The following is a 21,676-nucleotide window of genomic DNA, read 5'->3' on the forward strand; positions in this document are numbered from 1 at the left end:
TGTAGCAAATTAGCCGAAAAACTGCAGTGCTACTATTAGCTGAAAGCAGCAACATACACTTTAACTCTTGGCATAGGGCTTCCACCTACTTGTGTTGGTATCAAAGAGCAGCTGAAGTAATCAGGACAGAATTAGGCCCAAAATAACTGAATAAACATGAAAGTAAGTAAAGGAGAGATGGACATTGCACTGGCTGGATTATTGCCTCTATCTTAAGCAAAAATCAGCAATAATGACTTTACAGGGACTGAAGCCACAGCACCCTGTCATGTGGGCAGAAATGTATCATTTTGAAGTGTGGGGACATCTGGGACTTGTAAAAACAGAACTTAAAAATCTTGGCTAATCTTGGTAGAAGCACCAGCTTCCAATACAGCAAATACAGGGATTTTGGTACTTTTGTTGTTGTTTTGTGCTTGCTTTTTTTAAATCTATGCTGTTACACTGGGATTCCTGAACTACTTTTACAGATGCCTGTAAAACAGGAAAGTTGCTAAAATGTAAAATGCAATTTATAAATGTTTACAAAAGTCACACAATTTTATTTAACTTTGGTAAAGTAATAAAAGGGTACATATGAGTCACAACCTTGACATTCTCATAAGAAATGATGAATACAGTGCAGAATGTTACATTTACATTAAACGTTTAGTTTTACGCAAGCAGAAGGAAACAGGGAATTCAACAGAAAATTCCACCAGTATTTTTTTAACTGTTAAAATGGACTTGTCCTTTTATAGAGAATTTAAAGCAGCAATGTAATTTTTGCTTAAGTGTTCCCTAAGGAAAAAAAAAAAAGAGAATTTGGATAATTTCCTAAGTTTAGTAGTTGTCAACTGAAAACCAACGACCCAATCATTTCCTAATTATCTCTCTGTCACATCAGTTATGTTCCCCTCAGGAGTTTCTTAGCCCTATCCTGTAGTATCCCCTAGTCCTTCTAGCCCTATTTAGCTGACAGGCACAAATGGTGGAATTAATTTGTCAGAAGTGGGACAGGACCATTGGCTTTTATGCAGCAATAAAATATTTTCTGGTATTAAATTCACGTGCCCATGTGATTCCAGTTTTGGGGGGAGTTTTAAAAGTAGAAGTACTGTTTATTTTGAAATTGCCCATGATCTGTTTATCAAGATTTAATTCAGGAAAAAGTTACTTAAAATGGATGACATCTCAGAATATACATTTATTCCCAGAATGCAAATTTATAGGAGCTGCACTTCAATAATCTATAGTAAAACAAAATGTCACCAAGGTATGTTCTGTATACACTACTGCTTTAAATCCCATGAGTTGTATTCCTTCCTCCAGCCATTTTTTTTTTCTTTACTGGAGAAGGGTTACACTTGATCCTAGAGAACCAATGTCATCCTTCAGCATTTTAATACATTGATTAGTGTTTGACAGTGGAAATGGTAAGGTTAACACGCAGCCTAGCCTAGGGGCTTTGCAAATGCATAGGGTTAAAAATGGCATTATAAAGTGTGGGTGTACTTTGAAAAGTGATATCAGAGACTTCAGTGTTTGTTTTCTGGGTTGACACTATTTTAAGGTTTTTTTTTAGATTAGAAGCAGAGGTACCATTGTTTAAAAAACAACTGGATTTTTTTTTCTGCCCTCCCCTGCATGTATTCCACTTTTACATTCTGAAAGCCAGATTTAGCTTTTAGGTACTTTTTTATCTATATTAGTTGAAAGTAAAGGTAGAAATTGAGCACTAGGGCCAACAACCTGATGCCAAGGAAATAAAATTTTTAGGAAGTAAGGAGTAAAATGTCAATACCATATTTTAATCCCTGAAGCAAGCAGTTGAGATTACTCACGTTGAGCAGCTGAGATCTGAGTGCTGTCATCTGAAATCACTTCCTGGAGTAGAACCACACTTTACAGGACAGTGTGTCACACAACAAAGCTGACCTTTCTTTTGTTATGCAGGATGCATGCAAAATCTGTTGGAAACTAGATCAATCAGCACAGTCATCAGCTGAAGATTAAATGCAAGTCACAACAATAGTTGCAAATTCCTATCAGTTTCATCCTATATTACAGGGTGATGAATTTATCCATGTGAGACTTACACCTTGGAGAACTAGTAGTGGATATTCCTTATGTACAGCCCATAATGCAGCTACTAAAATGGTGCTTATTCAGAGTGCTGATTCCATTAATTAAAAAAGTTAGAAGTACAAGCTTAAAAAAAAAATCCCCAACTGAACAGAAGGGAAAAAAATAATAATGATGTTTTCATTGCACTGTTTCAGTGATTTATGGACAGTTCCTAATGTTCTTCATAGGAATACAAGGAAGATTTAGGCAGTGCAACCTCCCTAACTTTGACTTCAGCATTAGTTACACAGAATTCAGAGAGAGAGAGAACTACATTACACCTTCTATCTTAAGAAGCATCCTGAAATAAAACCAGCTTTCCTGTTAAAAGCAGTATTCCAAATGTTTTGCTAGACATACATGAATATATCCTATGATGTTATATAAAGTTTGAGACACTGTTGTGGCTCCCCCCAAGATTTTTCCCTTGTGTAGGCTGTAACCAACACGTGACTTGAGAAAGGTCCTGTGGCCCAAAAAATCCCAGAAACTGGAGCCCCAAGACCAAACAAAACAAGCATCAAGTCATCTGCAAGCCTCCTCACCTTAACCAGACTGATACTCTCCAGCAACTCAGTCTTGTGTACCTTTACTTCAGCTTGGCACAAGATGGAGTAAGGCAGACCAGGATCTATCAGCTGGATCACTTTATTAAAAACCAAGGACTACATGAACCTCATGGTAAAACAAGGAAGCTGGAATTTAGGTCACTCACTACTCACTGACACTGCAAATCACCAGCAGTACATTCCCATCCTCATGCTCCATTGTTAAACCTCTGAAATAAGTCTTGCAATAAAGAACAGTCCAATCCAGTTTTTGTCTTTGCAGTTACCACCTGTATCTATCGTCCTGCCCCTCCCACAGTAAAATATAAATACAAAATGTTCACGATTATTTGAATGGCATTTTTTTTTTCTTTTCTTCTTTCCCACACTCTTTATGGTGTATAAGGTGGTGGCTTTTCAAAAGGTGGAAAATATGGTGGTGAGTAACGTGGTGGTGCAGTAGAGGACCACATATAGCTGGGAGATGGAGACAGTGACTGGGGGTCATCGGAGAGGCCAGAAGGAGTAGAGGCTGGAAACATGCTGGAATGCTGCAGGGAGACAACAAGAGGGTTGTAATGTAACCACTACTTAAGGTCAAGGACTCTAGCAAAGAGATGCTTCATTACCAAGCAGTGCAAAATTTACATTTCAAGGCTCACTTAGGTATGCATACAAGTGGTCAAACTTGTTGCATTCCAGGCAAGTCTGTAAGTAACAGTTTTGCATAATGAGACCCATTAGACCTAAAACTGAAGAGGAAATGTCAAAAACAAATGATTAAAAGTTCTTGCTCATCACTTCTGTGTACCTGTACCTTCAAAAAGCTGAACAAATGAAAACTTCAGTGTCTCTCAACTCTTGGGTTTCACACATCAGCCAGAAGCAACAAAAGTTTGCAGATAAGTTCTTTTTATGCTACTTTTTGTCTTTGTCATAAATAAAAAAACCCCAGAAATTAACGGTACAAAATAATGTATTCACTCAGTAAGTAAAAAGCTTGAAAAGGTGGAAAAACGAAACCTGTGCATGCCTAAAGATTAATTTCTGCTCTCCAAAATAGCAGTTATAAAAAACACCTTAAATCTGAAGCCTCAAGCCGCAGGGCGCTGGTGGAGATGCACGCACAGGGTGTGCTCTGTCCAGAAACAGGCACTGTAATTGCCTAATAGTGTCTTTTTTTTTAAGTTGGTCACCTAAGAGCAACCTCTGACGGTTTTATTAAGCAGATACATGGACTGCAAAAGCCCACCCTGCCCATGGAAGACCTCACAGAGAGCTGTACAAACCATCCCTGTCTCAACCACCACCCACAGTTCTTCCATCACCCCCTGGTTCACCTGAAGCCCGACAGGTGGAAGCCCCGGGACAGAGACTGCTCACAGCATGGGGTGAGGTTCAACATGGCCACAACCACCCCATGGGGAGCTCCAGGCTGGGCACAGAGTGGCAGAAAGGGACCTGGGAGTCTGGATTGACAGGAAGCTGAACAGGAGCCAGCAGTGTGCCCAGGTGGCCAAGAAGGCCAATGGCATCCTGGCCTGGATCAGGAACAGCGTGGCCAGCAGGTCCAGGGAAGGGATTCTGCCCCTGTACTCAGCCCTGGTGAGGCCACAGCTTGAGTCCTGTGTCCAGTTCTGGGCCCCTCAGCTCAGGAAGGAGATTGAGGTGCTGGAGCAGGTCCAGAGAAGGGCAAAGAGGTTGTGAAGGGATCCAGCACAAGTCCTATGAGAGAGGCTGAGGGAGCTGGGGGTGTTGAGGCTGGAGGAGGCTCAGGGGAGACCTCATCACATCACTCTCTACAACTCCCTGAAAGGAGGTTGGAGCCGGGGGGGGTTGGGCTCTGCTCCCTGGCAACTATCAGCAAGACAAGAGGCCATGGGCTTAAGGGGAGGTTTAGGTTGGATATTAGGAAAGAATTTTTTTACAGAGAGGGTGATCAGGCATTGGGATGGGCTGCCCAGGGAGGGGGTGGATTCTCTATCCCTGGAGGTTTTTAAGAAGAGACTGGATGTGGCACTCAGTGCCATGGTCTGGGAACCACAGTGGCAGTGGATCAAGGGTTGGACTTGCTGATCTCAGAGGTTCCTTTCCAACCCAGATGATTCTGTGATTCCATGATCCGGGTGGCCCCGCTGGTGCCATGGTGGTAGTGGCACTGGTCAGCAAACACAGCCCTGGGTTTTCAGTCTCACCAAGCACCCGTGCCCGGCTGCCTCAGGAGTCTTGGTGGAGCTGCCATGGCTGACAGCTGCCTGGCTTTGTGAGGGAAGGTATCGGCTGGGAGCATGGCACCCATTCCCCTTCCCACAGAGGGTGAAAGGCAGAGGAGGCTGCTGCCTGCCTGCATCCTCCCCACGGAGCCAAACGTGGCTCAGGGCCTGCAGAAGCCAAAATGCTGCAGGACTGAGGCTTCCTCACCTGCCTGCCCCCAGCCCAGGGCCGTTCCTCCTGCCATGGCTCCCTGTGAGCTCCTGCTGCCTCCCTCACCCTGACCAGCCTGGTGCAGTGTCCTGAGCCATGGCACAAGTGCTGGCTGCTGCAGCACTCATCAGGTTCTGCTCCTCCAAAAACCAGAGAGCTGGGTCTGACATTTTAGAGTGGTGTGTGAAAGCCAGGCTCTTGCAGGGCCACAGGCTTCCTCAGGGAAATTCTGCAGTGTTGTTTTCTTGGTTTTTTTGGTTTTTTTTTTTTTCCTGTGAAAGATGTGTGGGATGAGTGGGAAGCACTGACATGGCCAATTCTTGCACCAGAGGGAGTGCAGCTTCCAAAAGGGATTTGTCAGGGGAGGATGGGCTTGATCCATCTGCTCCAAGATGTCATGGTGGTACAGACACAGGGCAGGGCTGGAGACAAGAGTGTCCACAGCCAGAGGCTTCAGCTAATGCTTTCATGCAGACCCTCAAGTTCTGTGGAAGGTAAGCAAGGCTCAGACTCAGAGCTGCATTTGAAAGCAAGATTTGGCTATTTTAAATTTAGATAAACCTCATTTTATTCTCTATGAGATCACCTCAGCCTTTGTGCCAGCTCCTAAGCCAACCAAGACCTGCACTCACTGAGACAGCGACACTCTGATCCCTCAGCTGAGCATCAGCAGAGCCCCAGCAGGACACTTCTCGTTGAAGAGTGGGGTGAACCCCCCCATGCTGAGCTCTCTGCTGGTATTGGGGCTGCCATACAGACAAACCCCCAGTTTCAACACTGCTTTCTGCCAGCTGAGGACTCAGCAGCAGAGCTCAGTTTGCTATGCACTGAGGTTGGCATTTTGTAACTGTAAAAACTTATACAACTCAAGTAACTCTCCCAGGTTGCACTGATCACAAAAATGAGTCACAAATCTCTACAAACAAGTCCTAGAAATTCTGATGCAAGTATTCAAATACTTCTAGGAAGCCCTGACAACAGTGTTGTCTAGTGACACTAACAGTAAAACCTGAAAGGCTTAGATTCATGTTACCTCTAATGCATGGCTCTGATGCTGGTGGTGGCTGTCACACACTACATTGCTTAGTTAAGAGACCTTAAGTTTTTTTAATTAAAAAATTCTCCAGCCCTTATGGCTCCAAAGAAAAGGTATGATGTATTAACATCACCACTGTGGTAACATCCACCTGACAGAAGAGCTGAGGAGGAAAAGTCCTCATTTGCTTCAACAAGTGAAAGCTGATGTTGACAGCAAGATTCACATGAAATCACTGTTTCCAACAGCACAGCTCCATAACTGAGAAGAGTAAGGGATGTGTTATACAAGAGGTGATGTTTTCAGGGTCTGTTCTTAGACCAGATGGAGTGTGTAGAAAAAACCCACAAGGGAACAGCTTTTCAGTAAGTATGTGCCTTCAGGAGGTCAAAAAGCTTGTTACCAAAAACTCATCTGTTTCTCTCAGACATAGTTGTTGGCCTAATAAAAATTAGCACCTCAACACCTCCTCATTTTGCCTCTATCAGAAGAATGAAGGTGCCAGAGGCAATGCCCATTTTTAATGTGGCCTCTACCTGTGAAGGGCAGGGGAGGCAGGCAGCAGATTGTGTTGCTTCCTCTTCAAGGACATCTTTCAGGAAAACAATGACTATTAGGAAAGGTTCAGTATTCTGTGCAGGAACAGGAAAATTAAACTGTGTGAATGACAGGAGGATGGGCCTCCAGACAGCCTGGATTTAACCTTGCTGCTCAACAAGAAAACAACCCATAATGTTCCCTACCTGAAAGTCATACGCCGAGTAGGGAGGCAGGTGAGGAGTGCTGTGGTAGTAGGTGTTGTAAGATGTCACTTGTGGCCTCGAGTAGTAGGACACTGAAGGGTGTGCGTTTTCCACCGTACAATTCAGAGTAGGGAGGGAAGGAGTCTGCTTAAACAACAAGAAGAGAATTTCAGAAAGCTGACAGTGAATAAGCTAAAGCAGCACTGTGTGTCTTTAGAGCTCAACCCTGTTGAATTAGCAATCCAGTTCACTCTGAGGTAAATCCAAAGGTCATTTCATTCCTCAGCCACCTATTGTTTCCTCTCAGATTCCACTGGCAATCACCCAGGGCACACCAGTACTCAAAAAAACCCCAACATTTGGAGTGCATCTTCACAAGTAGGAGAAAGAATCCATTAATTTTTATTACTCTGCTATTCAGTGCATTTTGAGATCAGCCGATTTCAAATCCTCTTATACTGCTTTTTGCAAACAGTTCTACACATCTTTTTTTTTTTTGCAGAGGTCTGCAGGGTGTCTGGGGTGGACCAAATCTCAAAAGGCCACAAAGTCCAGCTGGAATGTGTGTCCTGATTTTGGGAAGATCTTGGTGAATATGAAGAGAGTGTTTGAAAGCTACGAGTTCTGAAAGAAGGCATCCTTAGTGCAGGACCCAAGATCTGTTTGTAAGAAAAATGTATTGCCAGGACAACAAATGCTCTTTTCTGTGTGTCTCAATTTGAATTATCCCAAGTGAACCAAAAGAGACTGAAAAAAAAACCAAAACAACAAATTTATCTGCTGAGTGTTCACTTCTCCCTCTGCAGAACAAAACCATATTGAAGGCAAAAGGCAGGCTGGTTAAGTGAGGGTATTTTAAAGCTTATGTTGTTAGAACATTACTTTTTTCACTATCCGAAGTTTGCAGACTTGCAGACCTGGTTTGGGTCCCCAGTTCACCTCAGATTCTACACCATGAAGCTACAAGATGAAAAGTTTCAGCCTAACACAGCTGTCTAAATGGTCTGTAAAGTTCAGAACCCTACTAGTGCTATAAAATCAGTGATTCATGAGCAATTGCCACACATTTCCTTATGAAGGTCAATGCTATGAAAAGGAAGATCAATTTTTAAGAAAGAGCTTATTTTTTTCATCCTAGAACCTGAGAAGGTTCTCCTTGAAAATGCAGTCTCCCAGTTCTGTTCACCTGAAGTGCTCAGGCTTGGACAACAGACCCAAGCCAGAGCTGACCTATAGATTAATCCTGTTTGGCTTTTTTTTTTTACTCCTCAACTTTGTACCAGTGGGTATTGTGTTGGGTTACAACAATATTTATGCTGATGCCAGCAACTAACCACACAAAGTATCATTTATGCTGACTTGCTCTCTGGAGAAAGTATTTTAGGAAACCCTACCAACCACACCCTGGGCTCTGGCCAAGTCCTGGTCTGTGTTGGGCGGGGGGCAAACCACCAGATATTTCCACACAGCAAAATATGCAAGTCATTCTGACTTGCTGGTTTTTGTAGCATATTAGGCTGGACCCTCTTGCAGTGAGTTTGGATGCCTCCCCTATGGGTGGATGCACCTCACAGGATTTCCCCAGTTGCTGGGAAAGGTTCTCCAAATCCTTACTGCAACCAGGGCTCCCCAGCAACTGCAGGTTGGTATGCAATGTAATGTATGCAATGTTTTCTTTATCACTACCCTTCCTCCCATGTAGTAATGATCTGATGGCATTACCCTGTATTATCTCTACTTGCCTGCTTTGAGTGCATTGTTCTTACATTTAAGTGTATTTTTCTTACTGCATATTTTCTGCTTTATGTTGTATTATGTTATCAACAGTAAAACATGTCTACTCTTGCCACTCTGGGGTCCAAGTTTAACAACTGATACCCACAATCACCAAAACATCACCTTTTCTGTGTTCAGGTGGCAACACCAGATCAGAAAAGTTAATCTTTTTCACTTTCTCCTTAGAGTTATTTCATGCCCTTCTCTCCATCCTGACTGCAGTGCTGCATAGACTGTTTTCATGATCATTTTTTAAAAGCAGCTTTCCTGATTTGTTTTGCTTAATGCACAGAGATCTCAGTACCATCTTACCATGTCTTTAAAGCCTCCAAGGATAGCTGCTGTAATGATCCCTAGGAACAGCCCCACTATGTTCAGAATTGTTGCAGACCAAAGCAAGTGGTAAAGGTGGATGATGTCCTGGCAGCTGCTGACATCGATGTATTCATAGTAGCCTCCAGAAATCTCTACTCTGCTGGATTAGAAAAAAAACAAAATACTGATAAAAAAATGTACCACACATCATAAAACCTAAGCACTTCTTTCAGACAGTAAAATGCATACTGCAACTTACTGATACCCTGGGCCTAGCTACCAAGGGAGTGAGGATAAAGCCTCCTAGAGCCCATACTCATGGCATCTGAGATCTCCCTGCATGATAACAGCGCAGGACCACTTGATCTGCTGAGACCAACAAGGCCTGCCAGTCCCCAAATGACCTTGAATCTGCCTCTCATTTCCTGAAATCTCCACAGAGATAAGGGCACTGCAGGGCTTGGTCACCACACACATCCAACCTCACTGCTCTGCTCCAGCTGCCTGCCCTTAGCAGCTCTACAATGGCTGGCAGGACCCAGGGACCCTGGCAGAGAGGTCTTTCTGCTCACATTTTTAAGCTTTTCCACACACACACACAGAAGACAGACAGAAAACTCAGGTCATATCCACTTAGATCATTATTTTGGGAAGGGAAGCACAGCTCCTGCAGTGTGGGTTGGAGTCTGCAGGAAGGATTCCTCAGGGATGACTCCTCTCTGACTGCTGCTTGGGGGAACAGGCTGGCCCTCAGCTCAGCTTTCCACTTGGGCTACAGCAAATACCCCTTCAGATAACTTCTTTAGCAGAGACAGACAATACTCAGAGCTTATGGATGACTTATCTCCCAGCTCACAAATGGGTTTAAGCTCACACAGCACAAAGGCTTTGAGGAAATGGGGAAGAACAGGCACATGTCTAAGGCCAAGGAGCAGCAGATCCAGGTTCTGCTGCCAAGTCTGCAGGGATCTGCCCCCTTCCACCTTCCCTCATTCCTCAGTTTCTGTTTCTTCTTTTCCTTGTTGTAGCCACTACAGAGACATTGCAGCCAGGAGAGGGGGGTTTCAAGCAGAATCATGGCAGAGTGTAACCACAGGTTGTAAAAACCTGTACTTAGACTGAACCTCTGTGTAACCTGAGCACATACCATGACTGCCTTGAACAATGCAACCTCTGTGCACTGTTTGCAAGAGCTTGTTCCTATGGATACCTAGGAGAGGGTAAAGCTCTCAGCCACTGAGAACATTCAGCTCTGCACAGGTAAGTGGTACAGCATGTGCTTAGCAATAGAAGGGGCTCATCCAGTGCTGCCACAGCTGGGTTCCCACTATCAAGAGGGATGCAAGATTGCTGTCACTTTTTCTATAATTTTATCCTTTACATAACATGCGAGCTAACCAGCCCTGAGAATCTGTGCCTTTCTTCATGAGATTCCCCCCAAAATCCCAGCACCTCCTCAGTGCAGAAAACCTGTATGGCACAATGCAAAACCAAGGTGATTACACCTGGTATCTTTCATCAGAGGGCAAAAATGGGTCAGAAGCAGGACTATGAACCAACCTGACTGGGAAGAAAAAACAGAAAAAAAGATGCAGAAAGGTTACAAGTTTTTCTGTCCCAATCACTTCTCTATGTACAGCTGTTTTCAGGTAGTAAAGAGAGATTGTGCTCTGTCAGCTGTCAAAGGAAAGCAGTGCACTTCACCCCTCTGCAGCTGCTTCCATAGAAAACAAGTCCTACAGGAACCAGGGATTACCCTTCCCAGCATGTGGAATCACCTTCTCCCAACAGCAGCTTTTGATCTTCCTCCACCACAGTCAATGATTTAAGTGGGGGCCAGCCCAACTGAGAGAAATGCTAAGCCTGAAACAGCCCTAGGCAGGAGCCAGCACTAAAAAAATCAATTTATTAATTTCTTGTTGACACACATTAGAGACTCCAAATGATATAAGCAATGCATGCTGTAAATTAGGTTGGCTTAGACAGAGTAGCCAGACCTAATGGTGTGATGACTCTGGAATGGTGCTTGATTGGTAACCACCCTCCTGACTCATCTTTGCAGAGTGCTGGTACACCTTCCAGCTTCTTGTGACCATGAAAAGATATTCATGGGCAGAGAGGACACTGATTTATGAACGTGCAGGTGGCACCAGCCTGCAAACTCTCTTCTCTGTTAGCAGGGTGGAGAATGAAACAGTGTCCCAGTTATTACATCTTCAATCTTCTAAACCAAACTAAAACCCAGCGAACAAGCGGTGCCAGCAGAGAAGGGAGCTGTCAGGACAAGGGACACTCAGTGAGGGAAAAACTGCAGAAGGCACCAAGCACACAAGTAAAGGAAACTCTTCACTTCTTCTGTTCCACAGCACGATCACCCCTAGCTAGAATGGCTTTAGTGCAACTCATACCTCCTTTCTTTCTTTATCTTTTCCCTGAGAGTCCTTGTGCCTAGCAACCACAGCTTAAGATCCCCTCCCACAGCAGTGGTTTTTAACCCATACTCTGCTCCTGCCCTACCCTGGCCCTTCAGGCACCTGCAGACCAGCATGACCATTGCTCACCATTCCCATGGCCAGCAATGGTATTTTTAGCTTACTCACTTCCCACAGTTGTACAGGTCACAGCAGAAGCAGGTGTTGGTTTTTATTTTCGGCGTGCAGGGTGCGCGGCGCTGGGGGTGACAGATTGCCTGTGTGAATGCAGAAAAAAACCCATAAAACCCATAAGGCAGGATCATCACCAAACAACAGTTTCTGCTGCTATTTGGCCTGCTCTACGTGTAGAGTTCGCACTGATCTCCAGATCAGCCCCAGGCAGATTTTTCCTTTCCTTATCTTGCAGCACAGCTCCTACAAACTTCAGTGATACCTTCAGACACAGAGCACTACAACAGGCCAGTGTTTCCTTTCACCAGAGACAAGCATGAGCCTGTCTGGGAAGGGAGTTATGTAGCTCTTACAAACAGCCAAGACCTTGCTGAATTAACACACTCCTCACCACACAGCAACTCAAATCAAAAAATTTTCAATAGGATTGAAAATAGATTGAGATTGAATAGACTGAGAGCAAGAGATTCAATAGTCTACTCAATTCAATAGCTTGAATAGACTGAGAAGCAAGATTCCCATGTTGGTGAACACCTGACTAAACGGGTTAATTGTCTGCCTGTGGGTAGCAACACCCATGCTCACACAATGACAACCTTTGGGATGAAAAGAGGCCTCAAGCAGGCATTTTGATTTGGAATAAAGTGATTGTTCAAAACTGCTTGGGAACTTGTGAGTAAATCTTAGAAACTCTCAGTGCACAGCAAAGGCAGCCAAAGAAGTCCATGCACACTATCAGTATGTGGCAGGAACATCCATCTTCAATGGGATTCTCTTTGGAGAAGACAATACATGGCAGAGGCTGGCACATGTTGGCTGCATCCAAAGAAATTACTGCTGTCTCAATTCTTAACACACCACCCTGCCCCTGTAATGAATGCAGAGATGAAGATCTGGAGAAACGGGTGCATTTTCCTACCTGTCATCCCCTCCTCCCCACCTGCTCCTTCCCTGCCATGGCAATACCAAGGATGGAAGAATTCACTCCCAGAGTCCTCCCAGCACCCCAGGCCCAGCCTCCCACACCCTCTGGGTTTTGCAGACCCCTGGGGACTGGGACACCATAGCAGCAGCCTGGTATCAGGTTGTTCCACCTGAAGCTTCACACAGACAGCACCTCTGGACCTGCTCTCACCTCGGGTGGGGTTGTACTCTTGGAGTAGTACTGACACCGTCCCGCATACAGTGGCCTCAGATCCTGCCAAGGAAAAAAAAGCACCAGGCTTAGCACTGCAGGGAAATCAAAGCAGCTAAGAGGTGGGGGGAAAGGGGACAGGCTTTGGAGAGACCCTGCTCTTGCTCTTCTGCAACATGCCCACCCACCCCAGTGTCCCTGAGCCCTGGGTGATGTTGAACCCCTGTCTTTGGGGGCAAGTATGTGTGGCAGCTATGGTGAGAGGAGCAGGCTCTTAAGCTGTGTTCATTTGGGTGAGAGTGGTCATCCCAAACTGAGTCAATCATTCCTCATCTCCCCAGACACATCCCAGAGGCTGCCTGACATGCTTCCAAGGGTTACTCATGCTGAATCATATCTCTAATTAAATTGTTGGCAACTTTGCCTTTCTGGGCTCTTGAGTGACTTGTGGGAAATCTCTGGAGGATTACCCCTGGCTCAGCCTTCAAACACACATTAATCTCTCACTTTGGGGCAGCCCAGTCCCCAGGGCAACGCCTCAGGAAAAGCAACGCTGGATACACAACACCCAGCTCCTTCCCAGGAGCAGCTGGACCTGCTCTCTGGGTGTCTGCTGCAAAGCTCAGGGTGGCAGGGCAGCAGCAGGTGATAAGGGGGACACTCGTGTGGCAGGAGCACATCTCCAGCAAGGCAGTGACATTTTTGGACTGTTTAGGGGTGAAGCGAGGCCAGAAGCATGTTTGTTCATCAAGAGACAGAAACCAGACCTCTCTGCTCCCACCCCAACTGCTCTGTCTGCCTCAGACATCCCCAGGGCCAGCCAGGAGGAGGTGCCAGCTGATGCCATCACCCAACCTCTCACCTAAAAACCCCTGAGAAATCCTGCAGGGCTCAGACTCACATAGCCAGGATTAGGAGCCAAAAGAGCTTCACCTTTTTACCAAAGCAAATGCTTCCCATGCCCATGCAAGGGGATGGCCAAGACTTGCTGGTTTCATCCAGACAGATGGAAACCTCTGACACAGCTGAGCAGTGCTGCCCTTTGCTCCATCAGCAAATCCCACCATCCACCTGGCTCTCTACCATTGGGATGCTCAGGGGCAGGAAAGAGGAGATGGCTTTACAAGGAGAGTAATGAGCCAGCTGACACAGGGAGTTTCCACCTCATGGGTCATTCTGACCTTCTGAAATTCCTTTCCATTCTGATCACAAACAAACCTCCAATATGCCTTTTTAATCCCATTCTGCCAAAAATTTCAAAAGAAGTCACCGAGTTGCAGATCTGCAGGGCAAAAAATCTGTTTGCAGTTATAAATTCAAATTAAAAAATTGGAAATAATGGATTTTTTCATTTCTATCCTAATAATTGAAGCTTTTGCACATAGCCCTGTAGTAGCAATTGGTTATAACAGCAGCAGGTTGTAGTTTTTCCAGTCACTGAATGGAAACTGAGAACCTACTGCAAGTGCTTCCTTTTCATACTGTAACACTTTAATGAGCTACCTATCAATTGCCTTCAAACTACTACAGCATCCAGTGGTTCAATCAGAATTAAGAACTACCTCTGCTAACATTTCAAATAAAAACCTGCTCATATATTGTCCCTTGGCAACAGCTGTAATTGACATTACAACTTAATAGTTTGGAGATTCAGTAAACACATAAGGCATACCCAAAAAACTAAAGTAAAGTTTTAAGATTTTAATGCTTGCTGCTAATTTCAAGACACTTAAAAAAACCTGATACAGTTTTCTACAGCTGATGATTTAAAACAGTATTGCTGTATGTTAACAGGGTTGATGTGGTCCGACAGAGGATTACAGACACCATCACTTGTTTTCCTAGAGTCAAAGCAACGCAGGACCTGTGTTTTCTTGGAAGCACTTACAATGTGTCTGGCAGCAAAGACACCATCTACTATGGCACAGCAGAATGCAGCAATCACCCCAAAGCTGATGAAGACAATCGATGCAACCAGCTGAAAAGAGGAAAACAAAGCAAAGAATCAGATGCTTTTCCACCACCAAACGCCTCGTGCCCTCTCCACAAGGATATGTAAACCCCAGTCAATGAGCCCTCAAGCAATCAATGACCCAGCTGTTTGCCCAGGCTGCACAAACTGCTCTCTCTGAAGGCAATGGGATGGGTGTCTCAGAGCAGAGCCTCTGCTCCTGTGGGGTGTCAGGAGTGCTGTGCCAGACTGGTTCTCTGGGAATTTGATATTGTAATGCAAGTTCTTCCATGACTGCAAAGTGCTAAACTTAGGCTGAGGATACACCTCCTCCTCTGGCTGCTGCTGTCTGTATCACAGAATGTTAGGGGTTAGAAGGGACCTCAAAAGATCAACTGTAACTCTTTCCTGGAGAGAAAGGAACGGATTTTCTTCTCCCCCCCTATCCTGGAATGAATGCTGCTCAGTTCACAGGAGCTGTGAATGCTTCCCAGGCTGCAAGGACACAGGAGGTGTCTGTGTGTGAGCCCCTCTGGTGGGGCTGCTTTCATGCAGGCACAAGCACAAAGCCATGAGAGCAGGAGAGAGGTGACCGGCCTGTGCCACTGGTGCTGTACACCTCACAGTAGCCTGGCTGGGCTCCTTGGTGCCAGGTTGTGGCAAGCACAGCCCATGGGGCCTCCTCTTGGTTTGGCAGACCTGCAAGGAGAGACATCTCCACCTTCAGCTCAAGTCAGAGCTGGGGGAAGTCAGACATAGCCTCATCCTGCCCATTCTTAAAATTAAGGCAAAAGCATTCAGAAAACAAACCAGAAACACTCAAATCCCACTCAGGTTATCAGAAGCAAAGTCTCTGCTCCCTCTACACCACTTTAAACAGCAGTGCTCAGCTTGGGGAACCAGGCATGAGTGGTGACACGACCCCTCCTCACTCCCAAGCAGCTGCTCCAGACCAGCTCAACACACAGAGAGCTCCCAATGTGCATCCCAATCCCCCTCCCCAAGCCACATCAGGACTGCTGACAGGGCCCTGGAGAGGGGGCAAGCATGGCACTCAGACAGGTTCACAGCAAGGTGGCTTGGGGAACAGCACTATTTCAATTTAAATAACAGTGATTTCATGGGTTTTTCCCTGGTGGTTTTCCACTTCAGCAATCACAGCCCTCATGTGTCAGACACTCGCAGCTTTAAAAACTGCTCCTCCACAGGTACAAAGGTGACTCTGGCCATTGTGAGCTTTGAGCACTAGAAAAAAGGTCACTAGTAGCAGGAATACAAAAATAGCAGTTAGTTTGGCCAGTGCTGACAGACATGCCAGGTCTTCTGGCAAAGGGATGTTTGTTTTAAAGCACCAGGTGCTATGTTTGCCCAAAAACCTTGGTTTCTGCCACTGCTCAAGGATCCAGTTCTCAGACAGGCAAGTCAGATGGCTTGACAAACAGAAGCCAGACAGATCCCATATGTGTTTTTCAAACCCTCTCAGGATTTGTAGGTTAATCACACTATTTTTACCTAAACCTCCCTCAGTGAAAACAGAGCTTCCTCCAGCAGCAGCCACATGCAGACCAGTGGGCAATGAGTGGAGGTGCAGGAGAACTCAATTTGAGACAGTGGGAATGGTCCTTGTACAATTGCTTACTTCAGATATCTTCAAAATGAGAGAAAAATAAAATGGTTTCTCTAGATCAGGCAAGTATTCAAGACATGCACTGTCCTACTGCAAATAAAAACTGCAGCAGTGGATAGAGCAGGCTTTGAAATAACCCAAGGACTATACAAACAAGTCACAGCCACTAATAACAAACTGCTAGTGGAATATTAGATGCTGTGCCACAAAGTATTTGCAGGTGGCAGCAGGTGACAAATTTTCCAAACCAGGTCCTGAGCTGGGACTCTGCCAGCTGTAAACACCATTTCCTCCCCACTCACACCATCACCACATCCAGAGCACAAGTTGCATTACCCATGACATCAGTCACACTGCTTCACTACCACAACCAGTGAAACCACACCAAGGGAAGAAGCACAGCTGCTCAGTCTCAGTGGAAAAAACACAGCAGCAGAAGTTGCTTTTTGCTCTTCCTGCCATGGCTGAGTAACAAGCAGCACCAAGGCTGCCTCACAGCAAACTAGGATGCTGGGGAAGTCCTCAGAAGATTAAAAAACAAAACAAAACAAAACCTGCATTGCCAGTGGTATGATGGGAATATGTGATGGACAAAGCTGCCACTGTAAAGTGCTCCTGGGCAAGGAGCAGATGTGACTCAAGCATGGGGACAATAGGTGACAGCTACTGCATGATGTCCTCTCAGGGACACAGCAGCTGCCAGCCCAGGCAGCAGTGATGCAGTCCCTGCAGAGCTGGGTCATGTGTGCTTGTTAGGACACAAACCCAGAGAGATGAAAAGAATAAACACAGGCTACCCAGGGCTCTTCCAAATAAACCAAGAGGCCAAGTCAGAGCCACGCTGTCTCTCCAGGGCAGAACACAGGAATGGCAGAACCATTGCTCAACCAGCCCCTGACATGCTGCTAATACATGATGAGCAAGAAGCTTGGAAACCTTGCCAGGTCAGCAAGAACAGGACATGTTGCTCTTGCAGAGCCAGGGTGAAAACAACAAAAAATACCTGGTGGGAAACCCAACCAACTCCCCTGCACCCTGTCTGACTGGGAAAGGGAGCTTTTCTTCTCCTCCAGGGTCTGCTTCATCCTCTCCTTCCTGCTCTGCAGGGAGCAAGCTATTTGCAAAGGAAAGAGCAAGGCAGCCCAGCCTCTGGATTAGGACAAGCAGGAATTTCTCCTAACTCCCTCTGCAGCTTGGCAAACGTGCCTTAGCCTTGGTCAGCAGCACACTCTGCTCATCACATCCCGGAGCCAACTTGTCCCTGGAAGAGCAGGGAGCCAGCACTGGGCCAGCAGGACAGGCTGCAGGGACATCACTGTCCCCCCTCCACCCTCTGCACCCTCCTACAGGTCCGGAACTGTCTGGCATGGGAGTGGAACTACAGCTGCTCTCCCATGGGAGCCAAGCAGAGGCAGGAATGCCCAGAGGATGCTCCAGGACCTGGACTGCAGCTCCCCACATGCTGTCTCTAGGCAGACACATACAGCAAGCAGAGAAACCAAGCTAGGAGACTGAGCTCAACAGCCAGCTGGGAACACATCAGGTACCAACTTCTTTTGACCTCTATCTACACACACCTTTTACTAAAGGCTCTCAAAACACCTGAGCCCACCCTAAGCCCTGGTACTGACACTTCCAAGCATTACAGATGCTCCTGCAGGCACAGGCAGGAAGGTGAGGGTTTTGTGAAACAGCATTTCTGGCATCCTTAGTGGCCATCAGAGACCTAGCCAAGTCCCCACAAGTCTCCTGTGCTTGCCAAAGGGGAATCTGGGCCAGCACCATCCCTACTGCACAGAGAGATCTCCTCCCACAGCTGTGATGGTTTTGCATCAGCAGCACTGATCTCATCTCATCTGCTTTGTCCTCTCTGCACATCCACTGCCCACCTCCTCTCTTCTGGACATTGCTCCCAAGGGATGGGACACATGAGATGTTCCAAAGCAGTGGCTGCTCAGCCCCAGCACACAGAAGTTTCCTTGCAGTGTGAGGAGAGAACCAGAGCAGGCTGTGGTCCACACCTCTGCCCCAGCCAGCATCTTCTGTCCCCAACTGCTGCTTCACAGCAAGCCAGAGCTCTTGCTTCTCCTTCCTACTTGAAGAGGTGTTTAGAAACAAGGACCAGCAACACACATCTTAATCAGCAATGCTGGAAAAGTTGGTTGCTTTTCAGTTACACCCCAGTGTCCATGTTTTTTGTCATGTAGAGATCTTGATTGGCTTCCTCTCTCTACACATAAGAGAGCAGGGAGCTCTGAGGATTCCTGTCCTCAGGAAAGATTTTCTGCTGGGCTCATTAAGGGCTTGCACCTCCAGGCTGGCTCTCACACCCCCTGCATGACCATCTTCTCTACCCTTTCCTTACAGTAGAAAGTGATCAAAAGCAATTTTTGCAGAGCCTCAAGCCTCTAGGAATTTATTTTAAAAGATTATTATGGTTATGTTATTTACCATGTTATGTATCATATGCTGTGACAGCTCAACAGAAAACGTTCTGGGTGTGAGTCTGTGAAGCACTGCGTATCCCTAAAACACCAAACACCCAATTTCAAGCCTTTAAAAAAAGAAATCCCACTGAGTTCAATGAGATTGTGTATAGTCACTTTGTGCTTTACTTGGCATTTTTTTGTGTTGTTGTTTTTTAACGAAAAAAATAAATCAGGGTTAACAGCCTTGTTCTCCAGGACTGCCAGAAACCATCTCCAGCTCACAAGAAGCATGCAACACCACCCTAGAAGGATTAGGAAAACCAATAATACTCTTTACATACAAAATCTGAGTTACTGTGGTATTTTTTTTTAAATAATTATAATGTACTTACCATTTGCCTTTTGTTTTCTATCAGATTTGATCCAATTATTCCAAGAAATGACCCAAAACCAAGCTGAAAAACAACACAGAGTTAATATTTACATCAGGACAATATCCAAGATACTGTACATACAGACAGAACACAATTAAATCCAGAAGCAGCAAAAGAACATACTGCAGATGGGTGAGCACCCTTCCTTGAGTAAGCAATCAGTGGAGTCTCTCACTAGCAGGAACTATGAAGTGCGTCCCTTACATAACACTGAAAGTGTGTGCAGAAACCAAAAGGATGAGTTCTGAATTCCATCCCCTCCCCAGTGATGCTGAGAAATGATGCTGGTGGATGAAGATTTGCATTGCTGCCTTGGAACAACACTGTGAACACCCAGGAGCCTCCAAGTGCAAACCTAGCAGGACCACATCCCTAACACCTGCAGGACCAGGCTTTTGTAATGTGAAGTATGAAACAAGGGAGAATTTTTCTCGGGGAGATTTAGCATTTTTCTGCCTTCTACTCCTCCCTCATTTCCAGAGGTGAGGATGCATGAACCAGGGCCTTCTACCAGAAGAGCTCACACCAGCCCAGCCAGCAGAATGAGCTTCTCCAGCAAAAGCACCTTTTTTTTGCTGCCACAACTGACAACACTGTTCTTATTTCAGCTCAGTGGAGTCAGCCAGGAGTGTGACTTCCCACCTCCTTTCTCCATAGCCTGAAGCTATTTAGCTGCACTGAAGTATCTAGGACAGAGCACACCACAGCCAGGTCAGAATCGGGGACCTCAACCAGGAACCAGACTGCAGGGAGAGATGCAGGAATACTTCAGTGTCACACCAAGAAAGGGCTTTGATAGGTGCTGAGCACATCCAGCTCCACTTCCATGGGTCAGCAAAATGAGAAACATCCTACAGCTGGACTGATCATATTAAGCAGGTACAAATCCAGTCAGGATCAGGAGGGTGGTAGAGATTTGGGTGAGAATGCCAAATACCTGGCCAAGTCCCCCAGGAAGCAGAATAAGGCATGAGATGAGCTGCAGGGGTTCAAGAATGAGTCAACGAACCTGGAATCGATATTTTAGGATCCACGAATAGAAAGCCAAGTTTTAATAAATCTGACACTAACAAGCAGAGATCAGCAGTCACAAACATGCTGAGAAGTAGGGCTCAAATCTTTCCCTGCTCTCCTTAAGCCCAGCAGCACTGGGTACAGTGCTTGGGCAGCCAGGGCTGCCAGTCAGCATCCCCCTGCCTGCTCTGCACCCCCATCTCTCGGAGTCTGCTGTCCCCTATCAGGGACAAACTATCCTGCTGGAAAGCAGGACAATGAATCCAGGTATTGCTTAACACTGGAGCAGCAGGAAGATTGAACTGCCCCAAACCCATCTGCCAGTGTTTCTGGGCTTATTTTGCTCATCTTGGGCAACCACCTGCTTTCCACCTTCCCCAAGTGACTGGAGTTTTGCAGCTCAGTTCCAAGCCCAAAGACTGGGAGATCCAGGCATTAACAGTGACATGGATCCAGGCATGTTGAAAAGAAATGCTCACATGGTGTTTCAGAGCAGCCTCAAACCAAAAAGTGAAATACTAAAGATAATTTAAGAGGATTCAAAAAGAAGAAATTGGAGCAAGTCTGTACATCCAACAGGCGAAGACCAAATAAATCACTGGATTCTCATTAATTAGCTCACTACACTAGTGGGAAAAGCACTTGTTTTTCTATGGATGGGACAAAAAGAGCTTAATAACCTGCATCAAATGCATCACCTACTTGCTGGTGAATATGATCCCCTGGAATGTCTGTCTGAAAGGAGGACAGGACGCAAAATGAACTTGCTTCTCCAGAGTAAAGCCAAAGGCCAACATGTTTGACAAGGAAACAATTCAGAAGAGCCCTGCCAGTCAAGGACTAAGAAAGATCAGTCATTTACACAGATGCTGGAAACTGGTATAACTTGGAGGCAACAAAAATATCTCATGGATAAGTCTATAAGGGTGCTTGCCCTCTGCACCTGACTCTTGTCTGCTGAGCATCACAGCCACCCAGCCACCAGTGGGGAGATTTCCCACAGCCAAAGTGTTCACAGATGTGGCTGTGAAGGTGTCAGTGGTCATGGAGGAGAGTGAAGGCAGCCTGGCTACAGGACCTATGAATGCATCCTTTGCTTCAGCTCCTCCAGTGATGTCAATGAGGAACTGCACTCTTTGGGAAAAAAACAAAACAAAACACCACAACAAACAAAATCTCATTGATGAGTGGAAGGACTCCACAGTGCCCTGTTCTGTCCACCCTCCAGAGCAGAGGTCCCAGAATATAATCCCCTGCATCAGATTGCCACTTTTTTTAATGTTTCCTCCTTGCACAAGAGGTGTTTGCTCAAGACACACAAGTTAAAGGAGGAAAAAGGCAGCAATGAGACAGCTGACGTCCCATGAGATAAGCCCATGCCTGGGTCTGGTCCATAGATGGAAATGTCACCCAGCACATGAAGAGACTTCTGGCTCTGCCTTTTCCTTACTCTTTCAGGGTACTCAGGGTATGACTAATGGTGATGCACAGAACCCCCTGATGGAGATGCACACGACATTTGTGTGAAGTCC

General features: G+C 45.9%; 1 protein-coding gene across 4 annotated transcripts in view; it reads right to left on the bottom strand.

The window, feature by feature from the left end:
• Nucleotides 1-21,676, bottom strand: part of TMEM255A (transmembrane protein 255A) — a 27,783-nt gene continuing 6,107 nt past the window's right edge. The window contains exons 3-9 of one of the 4 annotated variants that reach the window (XM_030449432.1): nt 19,089-19,151; nt 14,578-14,667; nt 12,690-12,752; nt 11,549-11,637; nt 8,946-9,108; nt 6,858-7,001; nt 1-3,205 (exon numbers count right to left, since the gene is read on the bottom strand). In XM_030449432.1, coding sequence (XP_030305292.1) covers nt 3,047-3,205; nt 6,858-7,001; nt 8,946-9,108; nt 11,549-11,637; nt 12,690-12,752; nt 14,578-14,667; nt 19,089-19,151 — 771 coding nt within the window. In that variant the 3' untranslated portion in view covers nt 1-3,046. Of the gene's footprint in view, nt 3,206-6,575; nt 6,747-6,857; nt 7,005-8,945; nt 9,109-11,548; nt 11,638-12,689; nt 12,753-14,577; nt 14,668-19,088; nt 19,152-21,676 lie in introns of those variants that run through there. The other 3 variants (XM_030449435.1, XM_030449434.1, XM_030449433.1) reach the window with 3 other exon arrangements.

Source organism: Calypte anna, chromosome 4 (assembly GCF_003957555.1).
Source record: "Calypte anna isolate BGI_N300 chromosome 4, bCalAnn1_v1.p, whole genome shotgun sequence".
NCBI classification, from domain to species: Eukaryota; Metazoa; Chordata; class Aves; order Apodiformes; family Trochilidae; genus Calypte; species Calypte anna.